A 27,508-nucleotide genomic window follows, 5' to 3' on the forward strand; every position below is an offset into this window, starting at 1 on the left:
ACTCCGAAACCTGACTGCAGAAGACATGTGTTCTGGATTTTGGCTCATCCTCACCCTTCGGTCATTACATGGTCCACTTCTACTCTCACCTGTACCCTTCTGCAATGCTCCGTTTTTAAACTTTTTTTACTTTATTAAATAAGCCGGCAAACAGAATAGGTAACCAGTAAATAAACTAAGCATGTGATGTGAAATATTAGGGCTCTAAGTGAGATTGGCCTAGGTGGCAGATTTTATGTCATTCTCACCAGCATCCTGGAATGTAAATGGGACTAGTAAGCCCATTTGTTTCCCTTTTTGGTGTGTGTTCATTCTGATGTTAGTCATCAAGGGACTCGCATGATTAGGTACTGTGGAATATCAAAGGTTAGGGTCTTTATCAGGTGGGGCACAGTACCAAAGAGAGGTTGCAGCTGTGCACAGTAGTGGTGCACAGGTGATAAAAGATGTTTTAGGATGATAACCTAATTAATGGGTGGCATGTTGATGCAGTGGATAGCGTTGTCACCGCACAGCAAAAGGTTTCCCAGTTCCATTCTTGGCTGGGATGCCTTCTGTGTGGAGACTGCATGTCCTCCCTGTCTTTGTGTGGGTTTCCTCCAGGTGCTCTAGTTCCTCCCACATTCCAAAAGACATGCAGTAGGTGGATTGGACACTCTTTAAACTGGCCATAGGTGTGAGTATGCATGCGAATGTGCTGTGTGGAAGAACAACCACTGCAAGGCTAGCCACCCGGTGGTGTAAACTTCTGCTCTAGATGATTATCACTGTTGAAGTGACACCCCAACCCCATATGTAAAAATGGGCAAAGGTTCGAGCCATTAATCCACAACCCCCATCTAATATGCTGACTGTACAGCCCCTCTAACACTGATTGCACACTAAATTTGCCATTTTCTATTCCATAAAGTAAAGGGTATGTGTGAAGTGATTGTTTCCAGCAGGTTAAATTGATGAGTGCGGACTTTAATAATATTCTTCAGTGGTGGATGCAAACTGTCTTGTCTAAAAGAGTATCCATCTTAAGCAGAGATAGCAATGAAGACTTTTTGGATCGGGGTGGAAGATCTGAGCTTCCTGGAAGTGTTAGGGTGGTGCTTTTTGTGCATTACTCCTATTAGATCCATGGCTAGAACTAACTGAGCCTGTGTTTTGAGTGACCTTGTCTCATTGTTTTTTCTTTTGAAGTGATAACCTCTGTATCGAATCATTGTTTTGTGGTGTCTTGTGTGAAGCCTACATACCTCCCTTTAGTGTCATCTGCATTGCTTACTTACCACAGTTTTAAGAGGGACTGGGAGAAGTGTAAGAGTTTTAGGAGAACAGAAATCTTGTCATGAAATATGGGATGTTTTCAAATGCTTCCTTCAAGCAAAACTTTGGGCGTAGACCAAAGATGGAAATTTTGAGATGAATATATGGCTATAACAACATGGTACCTCCTCGAAATGACAGGTTCAGACTGGTGACTATAAACTTTGGTCCTTTCCACTGTTCCTTAAAGCAGCATGATATCAGTTGTTAGTTACTTAAGTACCTGCTACAGCCAAAAGGGACATACCTGATTTTTATCTGGCTCCTAGTAGATGAATACAGGTTTGCTAGAATGCCATAATGAATACAGATCTCATCTGGAATATGCTTCTCTACTGAATTGTCATACGTATGGCCAGAAGTCCTTTAATTTTAACAGTGAACTGGAAAATAGTCATTTGCCTTTGTTAATGTAATGTGTGAATAACAAACTTCATACTTTAGGCATCTGAAAGTTGACAGAAGTGCCTTCTTTTCTCTGGAACTTGTCTTGCCTTAAGGAAAGGTTATGCACATCTCTAAGAGGTCCACCCCTGTTTTGTTATCACAAAAGGGTAGCTCATGAAATCCTGAATTTTTCTTCTGCAATCCTGAGAACTAGTCACTTCCCATCTGTTGGCAGTGTTACCTGTTTTCTCTAGTGAAGCTGATGCTCTACCTTCTCATTGTTTTGTAAATTTTGAGATGAAAAACTACTTTAGTGTGCTAGCTTGGTCTCTTGCTTCTACAGACTTGTCTTTTCACTAGTAAATAATAAATAAACAGTTTCAGCATTCCTGTGTAAGGTAAATGTTTTCACACATTTTCACTTCTTTAGCCAATTAATCTGTGTACATGATGGGTTGATGGGACATCTGAGTTTTATGGCCTCTGACACCTCTCCCATCCTTAAGAACAGACTATCTCTGGCTTCTCCATATATGTGATTCTGTAACTGTCCGATCAACTTTTTCCACATTCCTGTATAGCATGTTTTCACTTCCTTAGCCAGCTCATCTCTGTACCTGGTGTGGATTGATGGGTGATGATCTCTGCCAGTTTCCTGATGACTGTATTTACTTTCCTTTTCCTTTCATGTTTTCCCTAATAACCCAAGTATGTCTTCTTTTTAAAAACATGCTAATTTCTTCATGTTACCACACTACTTTCTTTTTCTTAAGTACTACTTGGGTTCACTTTTCTCTGTTTTAGAAAAAAATCTTTGATCATCGTATGTAACAATACATGAAAAACACACATGCAGTTCACTGTGCAACTGTGTGTAATCCAGATCTGCTACCGATTTAAGGTCTCTCATCAATTCCTTTGACAGATTGAGTACTTATCACAGTCCTTGATGCTGCATTATTTTTTGTACTGTTAGGATATGGGGCATAATAACTTGCATATATCCCCTTAGCAGAGCATCCTCCTTTGTAGATACAGCATGCATTCCTATATTTATTTATAATTTTAATTTGTGCCATGTTTAAATATCTTTTATTGTTATTGTAGATACACACGGATGCATCTTGCCTAAATTGATAAAAGATCATTTTTGTTTGCCTCCTAGCTTCACTATTACTGTTTTGTTAAATATGGCTTAATAATCTGTAGTGTTATCTTTTATCTTAAATATTTTGATTCTGTTTTTTTGTTAGTGTCAGTCTTAACTAGCTCATCATATTGTGATACTTACATATATGGCAGATGCTTCCATCCTATATTCTCAAGCTCCACTTTCAACATACAGGCAAGAATGCCAAATCTTTTGCCCTTCAGACAATACACTGCTGCCAACCCCGTCACTTATTTTCATTAAAACCATAGTACTTCTTCCAAAAACTCTTACAGCATCTTTATTATAAGTGTGTGTGTGTGTGTGTGTTTTCTTTGGATTCAATCATTAGTGCATAGGACTCTACTGGGACACATGCACAGTGCATTATTGATGTATTCTCAATCCAGTCATCTTTCTGTCACATGATTTTAGCATATTCACCTTGCCAGTCAGTTATGCTGCTGCTGTTAACATTTTCACCTAGTCTACCCCACCCAGAATAACCACCAGGAGAGTGACATATCTCATTATGATATTCTTTACCTTTAAAATTCATTCTGCTGTTGATGGTCTTTCACGTTTCCTCGTCTTTTTCCTGTTTGGTATTGAGCATTAAAGCAAATGTAGCACAACTGAATTCAGCCCCAGTTTGTTGACTAACATACAACATTCTTTAAAGCTTTCCACTCCTTGTTCCTCTGTCAATACCACTGGATCTTGAGTGTATTCATTTTTGCCATTGCCTTCAGCTGTCTCCAATTTAAATGTTTGAATTAAATTATTTTCCCTTCTTTTCTATGCTGTAAACATCCTTAATGACTTCAGTGATCATATCACATTAATGTCACATCAAATCGGGTTAAAGTTCACCATTACATATAGTTTAAAATAGCTTGAAGATAATAATTGTTTCAAAGCAAGGCTTCCAAAGTTTGAACACCCTAATTATATAATATACAATGGAATGTATATTATACCATGACCCTCCCAAAACGTGCACGCTGATTGGCCAGCGTGCACATTGTAAATCGAGTTATACTAATGGAAAAAGGTCCGGTCGCCCGGACTTTTTTCCATTAGTATAACTCTACTTTTAAAACACTGTCTCGCTATGTTAAATGGGTTTAACATAGCGAGACAGCCTTAAAATAAGCAACGGAGATCTCCGTTGCTTATTTTAAAGCTGTATCGCTATGCTAAACCCATTTAACATATCGAGACAGGTTTTAAAAGCAACGGAGAAAGCAAGATCTCCGTTGCTTTTTCTGTTCGCTATGTTAAATGGGTTGAACATGGCGATACAGTTATAAAATAAGCAACGGACATCTCCGTTGCTTATTTTAAAACTGTCTCGCTATGTTAAACCCATTTAACATAGCAAAACAGTAAAAAGCAACGGAGATCTTGCTTTCTCCGTTGCTTTTGCTCAACTCTGATGTACTGCAGGCGCCGCAGTACATCAGAACTGCCGCGGATGCCAGACATCTGCGGAAGGGCAGTAAACAGGCATTATACTATGCCATTATTTAAGAAAAGTAATAGTTTCTTTTCTTAAATAATGTCATGGTATAATAGCAATAACCCACTTCTGGGTGTGGGTAATGCTGTATTTACCCACGGTTGGCTTTGTTTGGTCCCTCGGGACCAAACCACGCCAACCGTGGGTAAATCCAGCATTACCCACACCCAGGCGTGGGTTATTGCTATAGTAATTTCTGGTACCTGAATTTTGACAGCTTGGTAGTTCATGCTGTTCTACATTTTCATTACAGATTCCAAGATTAATTCAACCTTAGTTGATTGTCGTAACTTTATCTTTTCAGCTCATATGGCTGCTTTAAAATTGCTAAGTATTATTGTCTTTTTATTTCTCTTGTTTTATTGTAAACTCTTAGTGGTAAACATCAGACTATAATATTTTCCATACTGTATTGAACTATTTTAGCAAATGAACTGTTTCCTTACAAAAGAACCACCTTAGACTGCATTTACCTCTGTTTCAAATCCTATTTATTTTTACTTTCACACACCTAAGTGAGGCATGTAGCTCAGGATTTAAATATCATTGTTCATGCTTCTTCATTACCCCATAATAGATGGCTAGTTTGCAATGCAGTAATAACTTTTCAGAATTTAACATTGTATTATTGAACATTCAAGTATTATAAGCCTTATAATGCAAACTGTTTTTTTAGCTAATTTGTTAGACGTGAGTTTTCCAAGTTTGAGCACACTGATTTATGACATTGTCGACATTATGCTGAAATACTATAACAAGTAAAGTATTTCATGAAGTATGGGCAGCATTTGCTTTTCAAAGAACCCAAAATTATTATATAATATCACATGCAGGACACCATATTGCTACCACTATAAACTTTATGGTTATTTCAGAGGTTCCACCTTAAAATAAATAGGAACATCCCTATTTGCTGCCCCAGTATTATGAAGTAGGTATCAACAAAGCTATTCTGTAATAAGTCAAAGTTAGTCAAAGAAAACTTTATTGTCTTTCAGAACTACACCACAGTGTAGCTGAACGAAATGCTTCATTCCCAGTGCAAAAACATACATACAAAGAAGAAGAAAATTACATAATAAAGTAAAAGTAAAAATAGAATAAAATAATATGATGATCAGACATACTTTACATATACATAATAATAATGTTTACCTGACTTGTTCTTATAGGTAGTTGAGTATCTTAAAACATTTACTTCACTTATTGCAAGAACTTACTTCAATGTGAAAATGATGAATGGTGGTCTTGCTGTTAATTGCATTCCATTCCAACTAGTGTTCTGATGGACAGCCCACTTTTTTTCCTTGCTTGACGGTATCTTTGAGTTAGATCTTATCATAGTCAAATTACATCTCCACAATTGTCAGTCTTCTGGAAGATGTAGTAACTTTCAAAATGTATGTATACCTTTTGTTGATAATAGTTTGCAATCAGGGAGATATGTAACCATTTGCAGTATGCTTCCCCTGCTGCTTTACCCAGAAACACTTTCATTTTTCTGCATGATTCTTGATGCTTCTCCCATTTGTTTAATATCTTTGTTAACCCAGTAAGCCCACTTGCACAAATATCCCTTTTTAAGGGATGACTTAGGATCACTGCTTGGTCAAATAATTGGCTCGCTTATAGTCGCACAGTTGGTAAACAGACCGGGGTCTTAATCCTTTTTGCTAACTACCAATGACATTCATGGAATCCTATCAGTTTGCAGTCCCCTGTATAATCTCCCTCCTTTACCTGGGGGAACACTGGGTATTACCTAGTAGAGTTTAAGGCAGCACATTCATGGTTCATGCACACTGAAAGCTGAAGGAAGTCTGGCATGCTTCCCCTTGAAAGACAGCAGTGGCAGAGCTCTGAGGAGGAAAAGGAGTGTTCCCAAGGTGAGGGGTAGGCCACCACCTGACTCTGTATAGAGAACAGAAGGATGAGCTGGATTCCCATGCAGAATTGAATGGGCTGTATGGCTGTTGCCTAGCATGGGAATGGCTGGCTTGTGTCCCCCAGAACAAAAGGGCCAGTTGGATGCTGGTAGTAAGTCCTTCCGCAAGATGTATGAAAGATAAAATCTGCAACCTGCTGTCTTTTGGAAAAGTGTATCTGAGTAATTGTGCTCCATATACATTATCCTTCAACATGAGAAAATAACCCCCCCCCCAGTTGCCTCCTTTGCCAGAATACCCACCTTTTATAATATGTCTTCACATATTGTGCCAAAAAAAAAAAAACTTCTGTTTGCTGTATATCCTCTCAAGTAGTCAATGGCAACAGTTACTTTTTTGTCTGTTTCCAGTGATTATTTCATGAAGCCTGTCCACAATGCCATCATAGTTTTTACAAACTCCAGTCTTTCCTCTTTTCCTACACTCCAGTCAACTTCAAACCTCTTTCTTCTAGCCTTGTCTTTCATTGTGCCTAGACGCTGATCCACATTTTCTATTTGACTGCCCTACCCTTCTGTTCTGTTTCTCATACTACACGTTACTTAACTGTGCAACCTCTCGGATATACAAAAATTCAGTGTTGTCAACTCACATTACTTGGAATCTTCTTGTATATTCTTTCAGCAATCATGTAATATATACCAACCTAAAGATTACTTATTTCCATAACATTCAGTTGGTTCAGTACTCTGTCATGTGTGGAGTACTGCTGATGTTCTTCGTGTTTCACTGTTGCAGTCATTACATTTGGGTTATCTGCTTGCAGGTAGACCTCAGTCGGCCTGATTATCAAAGTCTAGGGTCTTGCGTCGGTTGCTGTCTTTTCTTCCTTGATGTCAGGTAGTCAGGGGGTATAAAGGATGCAGCCGACGCCATTACATCAGCCTTTCTTGCTGTGTGGTGCCCGAAGCAGAAATATTTTGCAAGTGCCGGTAAGCCGACTCCTGAAGTTTTAGTTTTCGAGTTTCAGAACCGAAGTCTTCAAAAAAGCCAAGTACCCCATTGGGGATCTTTTTCTTGCTCTAAACCGATGTCAGTAAAAGTTAACAATTGTATTTCTTGTGGAAAGCAAATACCTCATAAAGATTTTAATTCGTACTGCATTCCTTGCTTAGGCCTAGACCACGACATCCCTCTCTGTCAGTTTTGTGCCTTATTCAATCCTCGAACTATTCGTCGTCGGTTCATTTTTGCATCAAACTATTTCGGTACTCTGTTTAGTTATCCAGAAATGGCTTCAATAAGCCATCTGACTACCAACATTCCGAAAAAACGTAAAGATAAAGACCGAGACAGACTGCATAGGTCCAAAGCTGCCACCAACGCTTCCATTAAACTAGTCGCCAGTTCGCCGGTACTCAGTGAGGCGCTTTCGCAGCCCCTGATACCAGCTACTTCAGATTCGCAGGCCACTACTGAGACCCATTCGGAGTCCGGTATGCCGTGAGATGCTTCTTCGACTATGAAACCTGTGGATGTCTCTACCTTGGATGGGTCCGGAGCCGCTCTGCAGGCACTGGCTTCTGAGGCTGTATTCAGGCCTACTGACTTGCATATTAAACCGACACCATCTTCTTCTTCAAGGCCTAAAACTCAGTCCACGCCTAGAAAGCAGATGTCCAAACCGCATGGTCAGGCCCATATGCCTAAAAAAAAATAAGAATGGCTGAAGACCTTATTACTCTAATTAGGGGAAACCAGCCTTCTCCCTCTAAGAGACCTAGAACTGATTTTCCTTCTGATCAGGATTCTGAGATTTCTGTTTCTTCTGATGACCAGGATTTGCCCTTATCTACCTATGAGGATTCTAATGCAGAGGACTCCGTTCCCTCTGCTTCCCCTCCAGAAAATTTTTCTTTTGGTGAAACTTTGCACACACTTAGTGAGCATTTCCGCTGGGAAAGCCAGGATTACTCTGACTCCAAGAAGAGGCTTAGGGAATTCTTACTCCTACCTCAACACAGGCCTTTATAGGTTCATAGGTAGGTACTAGGCTATCGGCCCAAGGGCCTACGCAAGCCTAGCCAACAAGGTTCCCTGGCTTACGCCACCCAAGAAAGTTATTTTCCTGTGCCACTGACGAGCAGAGACACAGAAGTGATCCCTGGGGTGTATTTCCCATTTCCCATCCACTCATCAAGATTTTTCTTGAAGAGTGCTAATGAACTTTGCTTGACATAGATAGGTAGCCTGTTCCAGAGTATGGGAAGTCTCTGGGATAGGAATCTATCCCTCCAGCATGTCCTGTTTATTGTGGTGACAAGGTTTAGGTCCCTAGAGCATGTAGCTCGGAGGGATTGGGATTTCTTTAGGTGTAGCATGTCCGGACATTGTAGGTGATGCCTTCCTGGAATCTAGCCTGGCCCCAGACACTTTACCTTTGGCTCCCAGGAAACCTGACAGGTATTACAGAGTGTCTGACTCTCACAAGCTCCTCTTTTTTAAGAATCCTACTGTGGACCCAGAGACCATTTCTCAGGGACCCAAAGGCATAAAGGCTACTACTGCCTAAAACCCTTCACCTCTGATAGAGATTCCCGGGCCCTGGACAGATGGGGTAAGAAGGTATACACTTCTACTACTTTAGCCATTAGGGCCTTAAACTGCCAGTTTCATATGTTAAAGTATCAGCAGCATATTAATGGATTACTTAAACAAAAAATGATGTTGATTCCTGACTGTGCTGAAAATAAAGAATTACAGGATTTAATGTATTCTGCTGAACAAGTTGGTAAACATAATTTGCAATGTGGTTTTGACCACTTAGAGGCATCTTACAGGGCTGCTGTCACTAGGTCTGTTCTTAGAAGGCATGCTTGGCTTAAGGAGCAAACTTTGCCAGATCATGTTAAAGCTAAATTACTGGATGCTCCCTTAAACCAAGACCACCTGTTTGGCAACGAAGTAGAAGAAGTACTTAAAAAGATGGAGGATAAAGCTTAATCTATGCAAACTGTTAAAGATTTCCTGCAAGTACAGCCTCCCAGATTTAGTAGGCATTGGCCTTCTAAGAATTGGTCCTTTCCTGTCTCTCCCAGGCCTTCTCAGTCCAAACCCAGGAACAGCAGACCACGTAGGCCACAGTCTCAAGGTACTCACAGGCCTAAGCAGTGGGGGGCTCCCACTTCCAAAGCTGGAGGTAGTAAGACACCCCCCTATGGAAAACTGTCACAATGACTTAACCTTAAACCTTCCAAACCCTGCTCAACCTACTGCTCCTTTAGGGGGAAAGATCGCCCTGCATGCAAAAAACTGGGAACTCATTACCCAAGACAAATGGATTTTAAATATAGTTTCCAAAGGATACAGATTCCACTTCCACATCTTACCAACCCCAAACAGTTGGCCAGACCTACCCCTAAATCATTGGGCAGAGGCTCAACAGCAGGTTTTCTCTCTTTTAAGTATCGGGGCTATTCAGCCTGTCCCAGCAGAGGAATGGGGACAATTTTACTCAAGGCTTTTCCTGTTACCCAGAAAAGACAACTCCTGGCGTCCTATCCTGGACCTGTCTGTCCTAAACACCTTTTTGGTAATCCCAAAATTCAAAATGCTAACTCTTCATCAGCTGCTTTCCATGCTAGGTAAAAATGCCTAGTTGGCAACATTGGACTTAAAAGAAGCTTACCTGCACATCCCAATAAGGGAATCTTGCAGAAAATACCTACGCTTCAGAGCAGGCTACATGCACTATCAGTTCTCTGCACTGCCCTTTGGCTTATCTACTGCGCCCAGGGTATTCACAAAGTGCCTAGCTCCAGTCATTGCATTCTGCAGGCAAAGAAATATTCAAATATACCCATATCTGGACGATTTTCTAATTCAGGCAGAAAGTCAGGACATACTATTAGATCATCTGGTATTTGTAAAGAATCTGCTAACTTCACTGGGGTACACCATAAATGAAAAGAAATCTCACCTAGTACCCTGCCAACAAATTGTATTCCTGGGAGCAAGCTTGAACATAGCTGCCCAGATGACCTACCTCATCCCAGAGAAACAAGTTTATTTGACAGTTTACTTCAAACTACTGGCCACAAAGACCCAGCTATCTGCAAGGAAAATACTGCAAGCCCTGGGGTCCATGGCCTTTTGCATCCTACTAATTCCATATGCAAGACTGCATATGAGGAAACTACAATGGTATCTAAAAAGCCTATGGTGTCAACATTCTCAGGACCTGGAATCAATGATTCCTATCATTCTTTGTATAAAGACAGAGTTCCTTTGGTGGACAGAGGCCTGCTACCACAACAAGGGACTGCCATTCACTCTACCCCTGCCACCCAAACCCTAACAGACGCATCAGACTATGCATGGGGGGCTCACTTGGCAGAGCAGTGCATTCAGGGCAAATGGAACCAGAGTCAAATGCACCTGCATATCAATCAAAAAGAAATGTTAGCTGTACAGAATTCTCTTGACAGTCTTCAAGGACAATTATTGGTAAAGACAGACAACACCACTGTTATGTGGTACATAAACAAGCAGGGGGGAACCCACTCATACCCTCTCTGCAGACTAGCCATGGCTCTGTGGAACAGAGCCTTGAGCTGCCAAGTGCACCTACAGGCTCAATTCCTGCCAGGCAAGCTAAATTCACTGGCAGACGACCTAAGCAGAAATCTCATGGACCCATACGAGTGGAAACTGGAACCAAAGATATTCAACATTTTAAGAAACAAATGGGTGGAGCCCAGAGATAGATCTTTTTCTCTTCCCTCAGAACTACCAATTGGACAAATTCTGCAAAAGGACTCCTCACAGACAAGCTTGGAAAGTGGATGCCCTGTCCTTCACTTGGGAAAGCCTCTCAGTTTATGCCTTTCACCCTCTGCCTCTCCTCTCAAAAGTTCTACTAAAGATCAAACGGAACAAACCAAGGACAATTCTCATTGCACCAGACTGGCCACGCCAACACTGGTACCTCCTCTTGCGCAGTATGTCACTGCTGGAACCATGGCACCTGCCTCAGACCCCTTCCCTGCTGTCCCAGCAGGAGGGCCAGATTCTGCACCCCCAGCTTCAAACCCTGAACCTTGTAGCCTGGCTAATTACCTGAGCTCTCCAATACCATCCCTCGGTAAGCGAGTGCTGGATATCCTTCTGGTGGCAAGGAGGCCTAGTACTAGTAAATCCTATGCTGAAAAGTGGAAAAGATACTGTTCCTGGAGCCAAACTCAGGGGATGGGCACAACCAGTGCCCAGCTTACCGCATAGTTTTCAATACTTAACAGAGATGCTTCACAAGGGCCTTTCCTTCTCTTCTGTTAAAACTCATGCCTCAGCCATTTCAGCAGATTATAATACTGAGCCACCCCTCTTCTCTCATCCCCTGCTGAAACAATTCCTCAGAGGGGCCAAAAATTTAAGTCCACCCAGGAGAGCCCCTACTCCAGCCTGGGACCTTAACTTTGTATTGGAAAAGCTCACTCTACCTCCTTTCGAGCCAGCTGCAACTGCAGAGCTGAAATTCCTTTCTTGGAAAGCAGCCTTCCTTCTAGCCATCACTTCAGCAAGAAGAGTGTCTGAATTACAAGCCTTCATGGCACTGGAGCCCTTCATCATTTTCTATGCATACAGGGTGTCCCTCAGGACCAATCCTTCCTGTATGTGCAAGGTGGTATCCAATGTGGCCCTTAATCAGTCCATTCATTTGCCAACCTTCTTTTCTAATCCGCAGAATAAAGGAGAATGAATACTGCACTCTTTGGACATGCATAGACAACTTAGATTTTATTTGGACAGGACTAAGCCTCTCAAGAAAACTGAACAGCTGCTAGTTGCCTTTGCTGCAGGGGCAGAGGGGAAGGCCATTTCAAAACAAACCATTTCTAAGTGGATAGGCCATTGCATTCATTTCTGCTATAAGCACCATGGAAAACCTACCTCACAGGAGAGAAGATCACATTCCACCAGGGCTGCATCTACATCAGCAGCCTTTCTCAGAGGTGTTCCTACCAGGGACATCCTAGAAGCTGCTGCCTGGAGTTATGTGCATACCTTCAACAAGCATTACCACTTGCCAATTTTTTCTAAATCCAGATCTGGTTTTGCAACAGCAGTCTTGCTGGCCCTAATGCTCTGTATTTGCCTCCTCCCTTCCTTAGTTTTGGGAATCTACCCAAATGTAATGACTGCAGCAGTGAAGCACGAAGAACATGGTACAGTTGTGTACACTTACCATAAATGTAGATGCTCGAGTGTATTCACTGTTGCAGTCCTGGTTATCCTCCCTCCAGCCCCCTGACTTCTATTGGCTATACCTCTTTTCTTGTTTACTGTATTGAAGTTTTCTGGTGTATTTGCTTTTTGTTGGAGGTGTAACCTTGTATATAATTGCTTCCCATTATGGGGGCACCTGACATCTGGGGCAAGAAAAACTGATGTAATGGTGTCGGCTGCATGCTTTATATCCCTGACTACCTGACATCATGGAAGAAGAGACAGCAACCAATGCAGGACCCAAGACTTTGATAATCAAGCCAACTGAGGGCTACCTGCAAGCAGATAACCCAAATGTAATGACTGCAGCAGTGAATACACTCGATCATCTACATTTACGGTAAGTGTACACAACTGTACTTTGTGTCTGCCACCCCACTTGATTCTCTTCATTTCACAGCTCTTCCTCTAGAATCACATTTGCAGCTTGTGTTGGAATTTTTTTTGCAGTTATTTGAACATCAAGACCTTTACACACTATTTTCACTAGTCTGCAATAAGTAACCTTATCTTATCACTCTGTATTTCACAGACTACCAACCTCTTGAAGCACAGGAAGACATTCATAGGTTTGCTCCTTTCCTAATGCATACATGCAGTTCCTCCATTAATGTTAGTTCTTCCCATTCCTGTACACCAATTTTACAGAAGGTCAGAGTGCTTGATGTCTTTCATCCTTTAGTCGGAATTTCCTTCTCAGTTGATTTTACAACATATACCCTGACAAGTACCATCCACATTATTATATGGTAATTTTTGCCTTTAATCTCTCTTGGTGCTTCCTACATGTTGGTGAAGATGAGGTCAAGGATGCATGTTGTCAGGATCATCCTCTTCCTTTTGTTTGAATCCAGCTTGCACCATATCACATTTCCATATTTTCCTGGGTATGTCACGGTTACTGCTGCAAGATTAAGCTGTGTGTCACCATAGCTCATTTTCTCCTTCCCGTTCATAGGTTCATACTAGGCTATCTGCCCTAGGGCATTTATAAGCCTATCTTCTGAAGCGGCAAACAAATAATGTCCAAACGCAAGCTCCAATACGTCCAACAAAATGTTTTGTTGGACGTATTGGCGCTTGTGTTTGGACATTTATAAGCCTAGCCAGAATGTGTTTGGCTTTCGCCACCCATTTTAAATTTATTTTGCTATGCCCTTTTTCGAGGTTAGTATACTGTGCCTCTGTCAGTGACACAGAAGTGATACCCGGGGTAAACCTATGATCTCCCATCCACTCATCAAGATTCCTCTTGAAGAGAGTCAATGAGGGACTCTGCCTAACCTGGACTGGGATTTTATTCCAGAGTGAAGGGAGCCTCTGGGTTATGAATCTGTCCCTCCAGCATGTCCTATTTATTTCAGTGCTGAGGTTAAAGTCTCTCGAGCGCGTAGCTCGATGGGATTTGGATTTTCTGAGGTGCAGCATGTCCATTAATTCCGGGTTGGACATGGCTTTATACGTCAGGCACAGATCGCCTCTGAACAGGCGGTATGCCACTGAGTAGAGCTGGAGTTTCTTTAACCGGGCAGCATATGGCATCTGTTTGAGCCCTTTGATCCTCTTGGTGAGGTACTTTTGGGGTCTTTCCAGTTGCTGCAGGTGTCTGGTAAGGTACATCCCAAAAGGGGCATTGTATTCAATTATGGGCCTGATGAGGGATGAGTAAAGAGGCACGATGACCTCCCTGATCTAGATGTGAATCCCTTCATGATTAGGTGGGCTATATAAAATATTTTTCTAACCACTTTGGCCACGTGGTTGTCAAATGAGAGATTGCTATCAACTTGGGTCCCCAGGTCCCTAATTACGTCTTCTGTACTTAATGGATTACCACCTATGTGGTAATTTGTGGGCACTTTGTTTTGCCAAAGGGGATGACTATACACTTTTGGCATTTAGCTTGAGGCCATGGCTCTGGCACCAGTTGTCTGTTTCTATGAGGCCCTTTTGGAGGATGCTTGTGTCGGCTGGAGAGTCGATTATGGCGCCCAGTTTGCAGTCATCTGCGAACTTGGTCAGCCACAGTCCTTCCGTGTTGGCCTGTACCTCCGAGAAATATATACCGAACAAGAGAGGTCCCAGGACTGAGCCTTGTGGGACACCACTTGTAACTGGTTTGGAGTCTGACATGGCTCCAGCAATTCTAACCATGTGGGTTCTGTCCTTGAGCCAGTTTGCAATCCATCTAGTGACATAGGGGTTTATATTTAAGCTGGTGAGCTTATCTATAATGCCTGAGTGGGGTATTGTATCGAAGGCTTTTGCGAGGTCCAGGTAGGCTGTGTGGACCACCTTCCCCTCGTCAATGGCCTTGGTGACTGTTTCAAAGAAATCAACCAGGTTTAAGAGGCAGGATCTGCCCTTAACAAAGCCGAACTTGGTAGGATCCAGTGTTTGTAGGTCCCCAATATCTTTATTTATGAGGTCCATAATAATCCTTTCCATAGCTTTGCAGACCAAGCTAGTCAGGCTTATGGGGCGATAGTTTCCAGGATCCGTTGAGGCACCACCTTTATGGAGAGAGGACCACTGTTGCTATACGCCACTCTTTGGGCACATATCCTGTAGTAAGGCTGAGATTGAACAGTAGTTTTATGTTTGGGTTTAGCTCTTCTTGGAGTTCATGTAGGACGCAGCCCGGGACACCATCTGGTCCCATTGATGCTGTGTTTCTTGCTTTGGAGAGGGCGGCTCTTACCTGAGCATCTGAGATGTCAGTGGGGCAGCACTCTGCTGGGATAGATATTTCCCCTTTTGGTGGGGAGGGGGGGAGAAGTTTGCGCTGAACCTGTCAGCTAGGATGTTGGCAATGTCTGTGGGTTCGGTGTATTTTTTGTCATTTTGGACTAATTCTGAGCATATCTGGGAATTACCACCCAGGTTCCTAACATAACTAAAGAAAGCCTTGTGATTATCCTTAGTGTCCTGTGCAATTTTTCTCTCGAAGCTGGCCTTAGACAATTTTATGTGTGCCCGTAGTTTTTTGCTAATACTGATCAGTGATGCCTTCCCTTTTTGGAATTTTGCTCTATCATTTAGTAGCTTCCTCCTTCTATTGTATAGTTTGTTTATGGCTGGAGTCCACCAGACAGGACGTCTGTCTTTGGAGGATTGGGTCTTGGTTTTATTTGGGATCGCATGATCCATGCATTCCTGAAGGTGTTCATAGAATGCGTTTATAAAGGATTCTGCGGTCTGGGCCGTATTTTCCACAGGCCCGGGGGCTTTGAAGGATTCCACCTCAGTTTTGAGGAGTGTGAAATTTGCTTTAGAGAAGTTTTTCACTATGGTTTTCTGGGCAGGGGGTGGGGTCGGGATGTGAATATCCAGTGAGAGTAGTTTATGGTCTGATCTTACTAGTGAGGGATACACTTCTGGTCTGGAGCATACAGTCCCCAAATTGGTGATGATCAGGTCCAGTATGTTTTCCCCTCTTGTGGGAGTGGTAACAAGTTGTTCCATAGCATTTGAGTTTATAAATTCTAGGAACCTTTGGGCTAGGGTGTTGGAGCTAGAGTAATGCTCCCAGTCTGTTTGGGTAGTTGTCGCCCAATATAATGGTGTTTGGAGAGACCTTCATATTTTCCAGTGTTCTCAGGAAGGCCGAGTGGGGTTCTTGGGTTTGGGAGGGTGGTCTGTAGCAGGCTATAAACTGGAAGGCAGTTTTACCCACTGTTAGTTGCACATGGATAGTCTCTGATGCTTCGTGCTTTGCCACCAACCTGGAGGTGTGGGTATCTTTGAATATCGATACTCCCCCTCCTTTTGTGGTTCGGTCCAAGTTTTGGGGCCGAAAAGCATGGTATGAGGTATAACCTGGTAGTGCTGGGGTGCTCTCAGGAGCCCTGAACCAGGTTTCTGTTACTGCACAGATATCGATGCTCTCCATGCTAAGGAGAGTTTCAAGTGCGTGCATCTTGAGGTTTAGACTTCTGGCGTTGAGTAGCATTACTCTTAATTTCTTATCTCTTGTGATACCTATGGAGGTGGGTTTGTCTTTTGAGCCTTGCCTAAAAAAGGCACTATGGGGGTAGCAAGAGCCTTTGCCAATATCCGAAAGCCCAGGGGTGACAGGTGCAAGCCGTCCCTAGCGAAGCATCGTGGCTTGTCGAGCATATCATCCCAAGCTGACAGGCATTGGATCCCCTTTGAATGACACCAGTACTTAAGCCAATTGTTGAAATTGATCATCTTGTCTTCATATTGTGGCATCATTCTTGGTGAGGGTAAGATGCTACTCAAGGTCAGGGTCATACCGGCCTGGGCTACATGCTCAGAGAGCTCCGTTATGTCTCCTTTCATGTAGTCCAGGGAGGTACGTCTCAGGTCATTCACACCAGCATGGACAATGACTGAGTCATATTTGTACTTGCCTTGGAGTGACCTGAGTGCTTGTGTTATGTGGCGGATCCTAGCGCCCGACAGGCTGCTCACCGTGACCCTCTCCTTGTTCAGCCTGGTGACGGGACGTCAGTGTGCCTGACGATAGTCACCTATTACAAGTGTATCAGGTGTGTTTAGTCTTAAGGGCTGTGACTGTTTGGCACACTGGCTTTGTGAGATATGTGTTGCACGTGTTTTGTTTTGGGGTAGCGGCTGCTTGGGTGTCTGCTTTGGAGGTCTCTGCTGCTTCGGCAGATCTTTGTTTAGAGCCTCCGAGTATGTTTTTGTGTGATTATGTGTTTGGTTTGCTGTTGTGGTAGATCTATGTGAGACTGGAATTGTAGTGAGTGTGGTTTCCTTCTCCTCCTGACTGGTTATGCCAGTACTGAGTTGAGAGAGCTTAGCCTCCAGTTTGGCTATATGGTTGCATCTCTCACATGTGTTGGAATTTGTTGGGAGGAGGAGAGGGTTGTCTGTGTACATGAGGCAGTTGTAACATTGCCTCAAGATTCCCAGATTCACCAGCTGGACCGGAGAGGAGATTGACAACTGACCTTTGGACATGCTAGAATAATATTGGGAATTCCTTAATAATTGAAAACCAGGGCCACTGGGGAGTGAGGGTGTAGTGCTTTTAATTTTTAGTGCTGACTTATATAATTGCTTTAGTGAGCAAGTGCCAGGTAACTTAAGTGCAATGTGTTACAGGTAACTTAAATGCAAAAACGACAAACGGTAACTTTCTTTCAAGTGAAACAAGGAAATAAGTACAGTAAGCAATGCAGATATCACTAGTGATCCACAGAAGCACTGAGAAGCTGCGTATTAGGTGGAATTAGCGTTCCAGGGAAATAACAAGCAATCAAACAACAAGCATATAAACAAAGCTAGATTCAGCAGGCCTGGATCTAGTCTATGCTACATCAAACAAGGTGTACCAATTTCAGTAAGATACAGTTCAAATATTCAGGCACTATAAACCTTTAACCAGAAATTCCCAGCTCAGAAGGGCAGAGTCCAGCCTCTCCTCCCACAAGAGTGCAGACCACAAACCTTCTTAATGTAAAATAACTGGCCTGAAGCCCAAGAGCTTAAACCAGAATTAATACACTTTAAGAATGACAGACACTGGGCTCTCAATCAGCAGTTCCCAACTTAGAAGGATGAAAGCTACCTGTCCTGCCACCACAGTGCATGCCACAAACCTTCCTAATGTAAAACAACTGGTCTGAAGCCCAAGTGCTTAATCCAAAAGACTTGGAATGATAGCTACACTTTAATCAAGTTACTACCAAGCAGTAATAAATACAATTGAATACTTTAGAGAATGCCTGGATTAATGCTCAAGTTACACAAACAAAGCTAGATCCAGCAGGCCCGAATCCAGTCTATGCCACAGCAAACAAGGCGCACCAACTTCAGTAAGAAGCAGTTCAGATATGCATGCACTATAAGCCTTCAACCAGAAATTCCCAGCTCAGAAGGGCAGAGTCCAGCCTCTCCTCCCACAAGAGTGCAGACCACGAACCCTCTTAATGTAAAATAACTGGCCTGAAAGCTCAAGTGCTTAAACCAGAATTAATACACTTTTAGAATAACAGACACTGAGCCCTCAATCAGCAGTTCCCAACCTAGACGGATGTAAGCTACCTGTTCTGCCACTACAGTGCAGACCACAAACCCTCTCAGTGCAAAACAACTGGTCTTTCTTTACTTCTTTTTCTGAAACTGTCATAATTCTTCAGCTGATTATTTGTTTGTTTGTACACTGTAACTAGGCTTCTTCTTTAAAGCCAACATACGTATCAGACCTTTCGACTGATCCTAAGCCTGTTTGGACATGAACAATCTTTACTGTCTTATCCCTTTCCTCCCTAATCTACCTGAATCCAGGTAGCAGTGTATCCCTAGTCCTATTGCTGTTGTTCACATGTCTGTTATGGTTGGAATGTTACTGTCTCTCCTATGAATACTATGAGTAATTGACTAATTATATATATATATATATATATATATATATATATATATATATATATATATATAATGTGTGTATGTGTATGTATCTTGGATTCTGATATTGGACAGTATTCTGATCCACTTCCCTTTACCCCACTAGTGATCCCACTCCCATTTTAAAGAAATCACAGTTTTATAGTATTTTCTTCCAGTCACTTTTTCAGCCTTTGTCTCCTACTGGCAATTTGTTGTAGGTGGTTCATGTCATAGTCTTGATTGCTTCCTTCGTCCCCCCACTCCCCTTTCACCCTAAATTGTTGCTGTCCATATAAGCTCTCTTGTAACCATACAACATATGTGCATTTTGCAGTGGTAGCAACACGCTATTATATGACTGTGATGAGTGCTGAACCTGACACTGGCCTTAGTCATTATCTGACCAGAAAAAGTATCTATAGCAGAAGCTGGCTGTCTTGAACCAATTTTTTTTTTTTTTTTTTTTTTTTTTTTTTTTTTTACCAACCTTTAACAATTAGCAGTTTCAGTTAAATAACAGTATGCAAGTAAGTCTTTATATGCTGTACATGTAACCGTTCTTACTTCGACACAAAATATCCATTCCATCTGGTGTTCCTGGTTTACTCGATGTTTACTTTAATGCCTGCTTTTATTTTTTTATTCTAGTGCATCATTTTCTATCCCTTCTGAGCTGACTTCGCCACCAACCTGGACAGAGTAACAGCCCCATTATTCCTTCTTCCCTCATGCCTAAAGACTGGGACAAGAGATGGCCATCCTGGTAGTGTTTAATATTTTATGCCCTAGATCCCTCCCGTTTGGAGCCTGGCTGGTGTTGTAATGCAGTGGGGAAAGCAGCGCTAAATCCACAGTGTGCGCTTCAACCCACTTCTTTCTATTGCAGTGCTGCTGCACAGTTTGATAGTGGCACCTGTCATTCTTGGTATATTCTGCTGCACACTACCTGTACCAGATGTCAGTTGCATGTCAGGTTTGGCATACTCCTTTCTCAGGATGGGAAAGCTGACATCCAGTAAGACATTACCACCTCCCGGTTGGTTCCTCCGGTATCTGATGGGTTGTCAAAGCTGTAATTGGGGTTCCTTCCATCTTTGTTGCAGTGTTGGCTGATTCTAGTTAATGAACTGGCTAATTGTTTTGCACTTGGAAAACCTACTTTTGTGGGTTTTTTTTTTTAATTAATTGTATCACTGATTTTTAGCTTTCCTTAGAAATACTACTGCATACACCTGCTTACCTGTCTGAGGAAAAAGGTTTTTCGGTGCCTTCTGCTCTGTATTCTTCATTTTCTCACTGTGTTCTATTGTTCTTGCATGCTTATGTATTTTTTTTAAGATAACCACTTTATTTGGCACTCTTGGTTCATTTGAAATGCTTTACATTTTCTTACATGTTCTCCCTTTCTTCACTTTAGAACTATTTTAATGTATATAAGTATATATGTCGGTGTGTGTTTTTGTCTTCTTTGATCTTTTTTGTTTCGATTTTAAGAAGATCACTCTCTTCGTATGAGCTGTTTTGCTCGGTGTGTGTGTGTGTGTGTGATATATATGTGGAGTCATATGTGTATATGTACGTATATATGTATGTGTGTGTGTGATATATATGTGGAGTCATATGTGTATATGTACGTATATATGTGTGTGTGTGTGTGTGTGTGTGTGTGTATATATATATATATATATATATATATATACACATATAAACACACATGCACACGCACAGTGTATGTATGTGTATACTATTTGTAGTCTGTAAGAGAATGCTCAGAAGAGAGATTGCTTGTAGATTGCTTTTTGAACCTGCTGTCTCTGTCTCCTTTATGTACAAGATTGTGGTACAGTGAAGTTTAGAAATTTGCCATTACTCCACTGTTGTACAAGCACAGAGTTGATATATGTAATTAACTGGTGGGGTTTGATGCAGAGGGGTTTGCCCCTTGCAATTTCTTTTCTTTAAGATTATATCTAAAAACCTGTTATTTTTTTATGTACTCTTTTGAGCATTCAGTCAATAATGGGACAATCGTATAATGTGTGTGTTTGTATGTAAAGAGTATCCATAAGTGCTTCTCTTAATCTAGATTGGGTTTCATCAATCTCCACAAAAAATTCCTTTGCTTTCTGCACTTTCTTTGCATTGCATTGCAGAAATCCCACATCGCCTGTTTTTCCTTCTATATATCAACTTATGTTTAGGTTATCTGCAGCAATAGCCCTTGATCCATTTACACACAAGAACTAGAATCTGCTGAAGTTTTTTTAAAGTTGTGTGAATTTCTTATAATTCATACAATATGACATTACAGATGCAAATTGATTGTATTGTAAAATTATCCAACTTTTTTAAAAGATTCTGCTGAATTTGCTTGGAAGATATGAGAGATATTGTATTTGTCCACTTTTACAGTTGATGGGTCCTTTCGTGAGGCTATGATGTCTACTACTCCTGTTCCTGAATCATGTAACCATGTGTTGGCAGAGTTTGACTCCATGGACCCTCTGCTTTCAGCAATTAGGCTGGACTCCATCAGGTTAAAGGTGAGTTTGAGTTGATTTGGTGTGAACTTTGCACATCCTGGAAAAAATATATCCTTTTGATGTCATGGATGTTCATTTGAAAAGTTTCTTTATAATCCTTTTGGTATTAGAACAGGGTTGCTTATTTTGAAGGACCGAATAGACCCACTATGGCAGATATCCTACTTTCTTTATATGTTTTAGATGCAAATGTTGCATATGGAAACTGTACTAATAAATTACTTCTCAACCAATGTTATGCCAGTACTCCCCTGTGAATGTTGATTCTTAACTGACATTGATTGGGTGACTTGGCTAGTCATGTGTTTATGTTACCACGGTTGTCTTAACTGCCCCCTCCTCAATTTCTTGAACTGTGACTCTAGAACGGTCTGTTATGTGATTCTATGTTGTATAAAATTACCAGCAATAAAAATGCGTCTGTAATTGGAGGCTGAGTATCTATGTGTTTGTAGCACTTTGGATGTTCTACATACCAAATTTATGGTTTGAAACAGTCCTTCACATAGACTACAAGAAAATGGCTGATAGAACATATTTCATCTCCCTTTGTAAGAGCAAGGTTGAATTCATGATTCTTCCTTAGTTAGATAAGATTTGCAAGATAAATTTTAGGAATGATAGTTTTTCTGTAACTCCTTATTTGAGGGATGTGAATCACTCCATAGTTGAAGACCACTTACTGGCATATACCAGGGTTTAGTTTCCAACGAAAATTTTAGAGTTTAAGTGCAGAGGCATCACTTCCAACTTAGGATATTCCTCTTGGACCTAGTGACAACTCTTCCAATCATCTGCTTAGTGTGTAGCCTGTGCATTGCCAATGTTAAGTTTGAAGAATGACAGCATTTTCAGTTACTTACACGAACGTCTGGCAGTTCAGTTGAATGATCCCTTTTCTGGACTCAGTTTATCATTTGCCTAAAGTCTAAACTTATTCCAATCAAGATATGTACTTTTTTGGCGGGGATGCTTTCTGCTTCAGCAAGCAGAAGTTTTCTTCCAAAGGTCAAGATTCAGAAAATGTTGTAGTTTCACTTGACAGCTCTGTCTCTCTCTCTCTCTCTCTCTCTCTCTCTCTGTCTCTGGGTCTCTGTAGGTTGATTGAGTTTTCAGAAACTCTAAATTCATATGGTCGAGACCATGTGATCAAGTTTTTTGAAAACCCAAAGCTTTTGAATGAAGATCCGCGGTACAGTGAGGATCGGGAAATTTACCCTTTTCCTCACTGTAGTGCAGTTTCAGAGTTGCAGGGGGTGTGGTGGGTGCAGGGGGGTTTGCCCCCCTGCAAATATGTAATAAAAAAAAAAAAAAAAAAAAAGGTAGAATTTGTGCGTATTATGTTTGAGTTTCCAGAAATACTATCCTATGGTCTTGACCATATGAATGTCGAGTTTCTGAAAACTCTATCATCTGACAGACCTAGATATATGTATATGGTTCTATGTTAATAATCCAACCACACTTCACTGAAATTCTTTTCATAAAGATGAAAACAGCGAATGTTCAAATCGGTGAAAACTGCCACAGGGAAAGGAAGCACTTGGCCACATTATGAACACAATACACACTGCAGTATGTCAACCCCACCCAGGTGGGCTCCAACAATATACCATCTTCAAGATCACACTGCAGTGGGGAAAAGGGAAGTTTCCTAACACTGGACAACTGCTTCCTTTTCCCTGTGGAATTTTATGCTGAAATTAATGTTCGCTTTATCGAATGTTCGCCATTTTCGTCTGTATGAAAAGATTTTTGGCAAAGTGTGGGTCAATTTATGTGAAGTAGACCTGTACGACGTACATGTATGTATGTATGTATATATATATATATATATATATATATATATATATATATATATATGTATGTATGTATATATATATATATATATATATATATATATATATATATATATATATATAAAACACCTTTATAAAATTATCACTTAACATTGGTAAATGAACATTAACAGAATAAAACATATTAATATTTTTTTCTATTTACATATAAATTGCTGAATTCTTGGCTTCTCTTAAACCTCACTGCACCTCCTCCTGAATATTATTTTTCAGGTATTGTTACTACAGTTTCCATTTATTTATGTGTAATTTGCTCTTTCCCTTTTCTAAAGATCCCTCTTTGAGCTGTTTTATCTCTTTTTATAATATTCAGTATTTCAGATACAATAGGTTTAGACTTTGATTTATACTTTTTTAGTAATTGCTTTTTTGGCAGCCAACACAATTAAACTTAAGGCCATACCATGTCTGGGCAGTTCAGAGCCTGTGTCCCAGCTCAAAAGAATAATTGCTTTAGTTAATAGCCTTTTGCTTACCCAGTTTTTATGACAATGTACTGTGTAGGTAACTTTTTAAATATGTAAACTTACACTCACAAAACATATTTCCCAGTTACCTCTATGTTCTTCATCACATCTCCAGCATTAGCTATCTACCTGAAAAAAAATTAAAGTCTGCTTAGGATATGAAAGTACCTGTGCAAAGATCCTAAGCTTTCTTGACTTTGTTGCAGATTTGGGAGCCATGCATATTTTGTGCCTGCAGTAAAGACAAGCAGTCTTGGATCAATGAGCTACTGGCAGACTAGTGTCCATTTGTTCCAAGTGGGACCTGGGTTATGTAGGATAGCTCTGTTGAGCAAAAGCTGGATGTAAAAGAAACAAACCTGCCAAAATAAACTAAGGATTGTTGCACTGAATAGAGGTCTCACTACAGGATACAGCCTGGAAGCGAATGATGTGATGGTAAAGACTGGACATCCTGTGTATCCAAGAGATGCACAGGAAGAACAGTAGACAAAGCTGTTTGGCTTGGAATATGGTGACTATGCTGGGAGAGGAATGTCTAGTAATGGAGTGGGAAATGTACTGAGTGAGAGTCTTGTGAACACTGTGAGGAATATTATCAGAATTAGTGACAGACTCATGGCATTCGAACTACTGCATAAAGATAGGCTGAGATTAGGAGCACTGCCCTATGCCCCACAGCAGGGTTGAGATAGAATTAAGAGTGCCCTCAGGTATCACTTGTAGGACCCTCTGGATAAAGGAGGACAGCATGAGTTGTTACTGATAATGAGAGATCCGAAATCTCAAAATATTAGGACATTAAGAACAGGATAGAAGTACTGTCTGGGTCCATAAGGTTGGGGCAGCAGGAATAATGGAGAATCCATTCTAGGCTTATATCTGGCAAATGGCTTAATGGTAGACAACACATAGTTCACCAAGAGAGACAATCAGTCGATCACATACAAGAGAATTGAGCATGCGGTGACTTCCAAGATGGCTGCATACTGAGTAACGGCTTAATTTCAGCTGTCGTAGTGTGAAAATAGAAACTCAGAAGACAGAGCCAGTGAATTTGTCTTTATTTATTTATTTTTATTAAATTATCATGTATGGCATAGGCAGTCATACATTCCATATAAAAGAAAACAAACCATATTGACATAATTGTAGTTGCAAACATTATACATCACTTATAATCTATCTATTCATTGTCATTCAAACATTTATGGCTCGTCAAATCCTGCCTTCTTTTAAACCTCATTTTTATCCTTGTTACCCTTTTCTAAAGATCCCAGTTCCAATTGTTTTAACTCTATGTATTCACTACTTCTAGTAAAGTTGGTGTACACTTTGATTTCCCTTATTTAGTAACTGATTTTTTTGGCAGCCACCATAATTAGTCAGCAGGGCCTTACTACGTTTAAGCAATTCCTGTTCTGTGTCATAGCTCAAAGAAATCATTTCCTTAGTTACTCCAATTGCTCACCCAGTATCTTGGACAAAGCAGTCTACAGGGAATCTTTAAAGTCTGCCAACTCATTACACTCCCAGAAAATATGTTACTTGCGTGTTTCTTGCCCATCACACCTGCAGCATTTACTGTCTGCTTGAGGTAAAATTCTGGAGTCTACTTGGCATGTAAAAATAACTATGTAACCTCTTCAAGGCAAAGATCCTTAATCTTCTAGACTTTGTTGCATATTTGGGAGACATGGATATACCCCCCATATTGCTTCTTTGTGAATCTCTTATCCAATCCTTTCTAACCTCCTCTGATAGATTCCTATAGTTATCATGCAATATTTTGTATGCTGTACTAATTATTCCTTTTTTAACAGCTGCTTCTGTTCTAGATTTTACTAAAATCTTTACCAGTGCTGGTCTTTAGCTAAGAATCCCCGCTATTTATTTATTTTTTCCTATACTCTATCAATACTTCATAGTGAAGGCAATCTCTATTCTACAGTCCAAATAAATTCTTGGCCACTTCCCGTTCTATTACCCTTCCTTCTCTAATTATTTATTCCCACTGCTTTGTTTTTTTATCAGTTTTCTCTTGTAAATTCCAGCCCCCTATTGTCTGTATCCCTATCTGCAGAATCTCCTTTCTCCATTCCCACATTGGCTTAGTTCTTAGAATACTTTCTGCTATTTTATGAATATAATATTCTAAGTGGTTATTATTTTCCTTAAGGATCTGCATCCAAAATTCCAGTCTGTCCTTGTTTCTTGAGCTTCTTCCCTGTTTCATCATCACCCCTTTCTATTTTGAATTCTAGGTTTCTGATTGTGCTATGAATAGGAGCTTTAAATGTGTAGCTCTGAAATGCCCTTTCAAATCGGGTAATCCCAAACCAACTTGTGCAATTGGAAGAATCAGCCTGTCCCACTTGACTCTTGCCATCTTCCTCTCCCAGATAAAATCCTGCAGCTCTTTATTAATTGTTGTCCACACTTCTCCTCTGGTTGATAAAGGTATGCCTGACCTGTGTATAAAACTAAAGGGACTAAAAACATTTTAACTGCTTGTATCTTGCTATCAATATCCATATAACAGAGCTTCCAGTTTCTCAGTTTTTGTATTATCTTTTGGCTAGTCTCTTCCCACATATCCTTAGCTGCCACACCTGAATCCTTTTCAATCCATACTCCTAAGTATACTCCGAAGTACTTCATTTTATCATGTCCCCATAAATATGGATATTGCCGAACCAATTAATGTGTGGGACGTAATTTACAGCTATCGCCTTTGTTTTAGCTTCATTACGTTTGTATCCCAACATGATATGAAACTGTCTCAAAATGTTCCACAATACTGAAATGTCCTTTTTCTGGTTTTATCAGATATAAAATATCATCTGCAAATAAAGCCAGCTTTTCTTGACTACCCTACCAATTGTATCCTTGAATTTCTGAGTGTTTTATTTTCTTTGCCAGTGATTCTTAATATAGTTCAAATAACAAAGGGGAAAGAGGATACCACTGCCTGATTCCTCTGCTCAGACATAAATGATCAGAGAGCAACCCATCCACTTTTAAATTTTGTCTCCAATCCCTCATATATCCTCGTAATAAACTTTATAATTTTATCAGGGAATGCACATGCTTGCATTGCTCTGCTCATAAACCCCCATCTTGCTCTGTCATATGCTTTCTTTGCATCAGGACCCACCAACAACTACTGTGATAATTTCATACATTAAGCTTCCCTCTGTATCATCAGTGTTCTGTTTATGTTGTGATATGTTTGTCTTGCCTCCACAAAACCACATTGGTCCATGTCCATCATTTTTTGCATCACCTTTGCCATTCTTTTAGCCATTGTAGACATAAACACTTTATAATGTAGTTTAGGATTGAGATGTGCCTATGTGAAGCTGGATCTGATGGGTCTTTTACCCTCATTAGGTATTACAAACATCATTTTCCCTCCTAGCTTCCAAACTTCCACAGAATACCATTTATTCCTGGGGACTTTCCTGTTGATTGGTTATACATCACCATTTTGTATCTCCTCCTATCCAAACTATTTGTAACTGAGACTTATCTGCCTCTGATTTTGGCATATTTTAATTCTTCCATAAATATTTCCATTTGTACCTTTTTTGATCTTCATATTTTTCTGCTTTATACAAACTTCCATAAAATTTCTGAAATATTTCTAGTACCTTTGTATAGCATCTTTTGTTATCTTCCTTGTTATAGGCTCACTAAACTTGGTGATAACCCTTT

The 27,508-nt window shown here is 40.7% G+C and overlaps 1 protein-coding gene across 2 annotated transcripts in view; it reads left to right on the forward strand.

Moving 5' to 3' along the window:
* Positions 1-27,508, forward strand: part of HPS5 (HPS5 biogenesis of lysosomal organelles complex 2 subunit 2) — a 1,422,788-nt gene that overhangs the window by 14,834 nt on the left and 1,380,446 nt on the right. For both annotated transcript variants that reach the window (XM_044059074.1, XM_044059075.1), the window contains exon 2: positions 21,335-21,465. In XM_044059074.1, the coding sequence (XP_043915009.1) occupies positions 21,335-21,465 (131 nt within the window). The remainder of the gene's footprint in view (positions 1-21,334; positions 21,466-27,508) is intronic.

Source organism: Protopterus annectens, chromosome 17.part0 (assembly GCF_019279795.1).
Source record: "Protopterus annectens isolate FY-2018-M chromosome 17.part0, PAN1.0, whole genome shotgun sequence".
Taxonomy (NCBI): Eukaryota; Metazoa; Chordata; order Ceratodontiformes; family Protopteridae; genus Protopterus; species Protopterus annectens.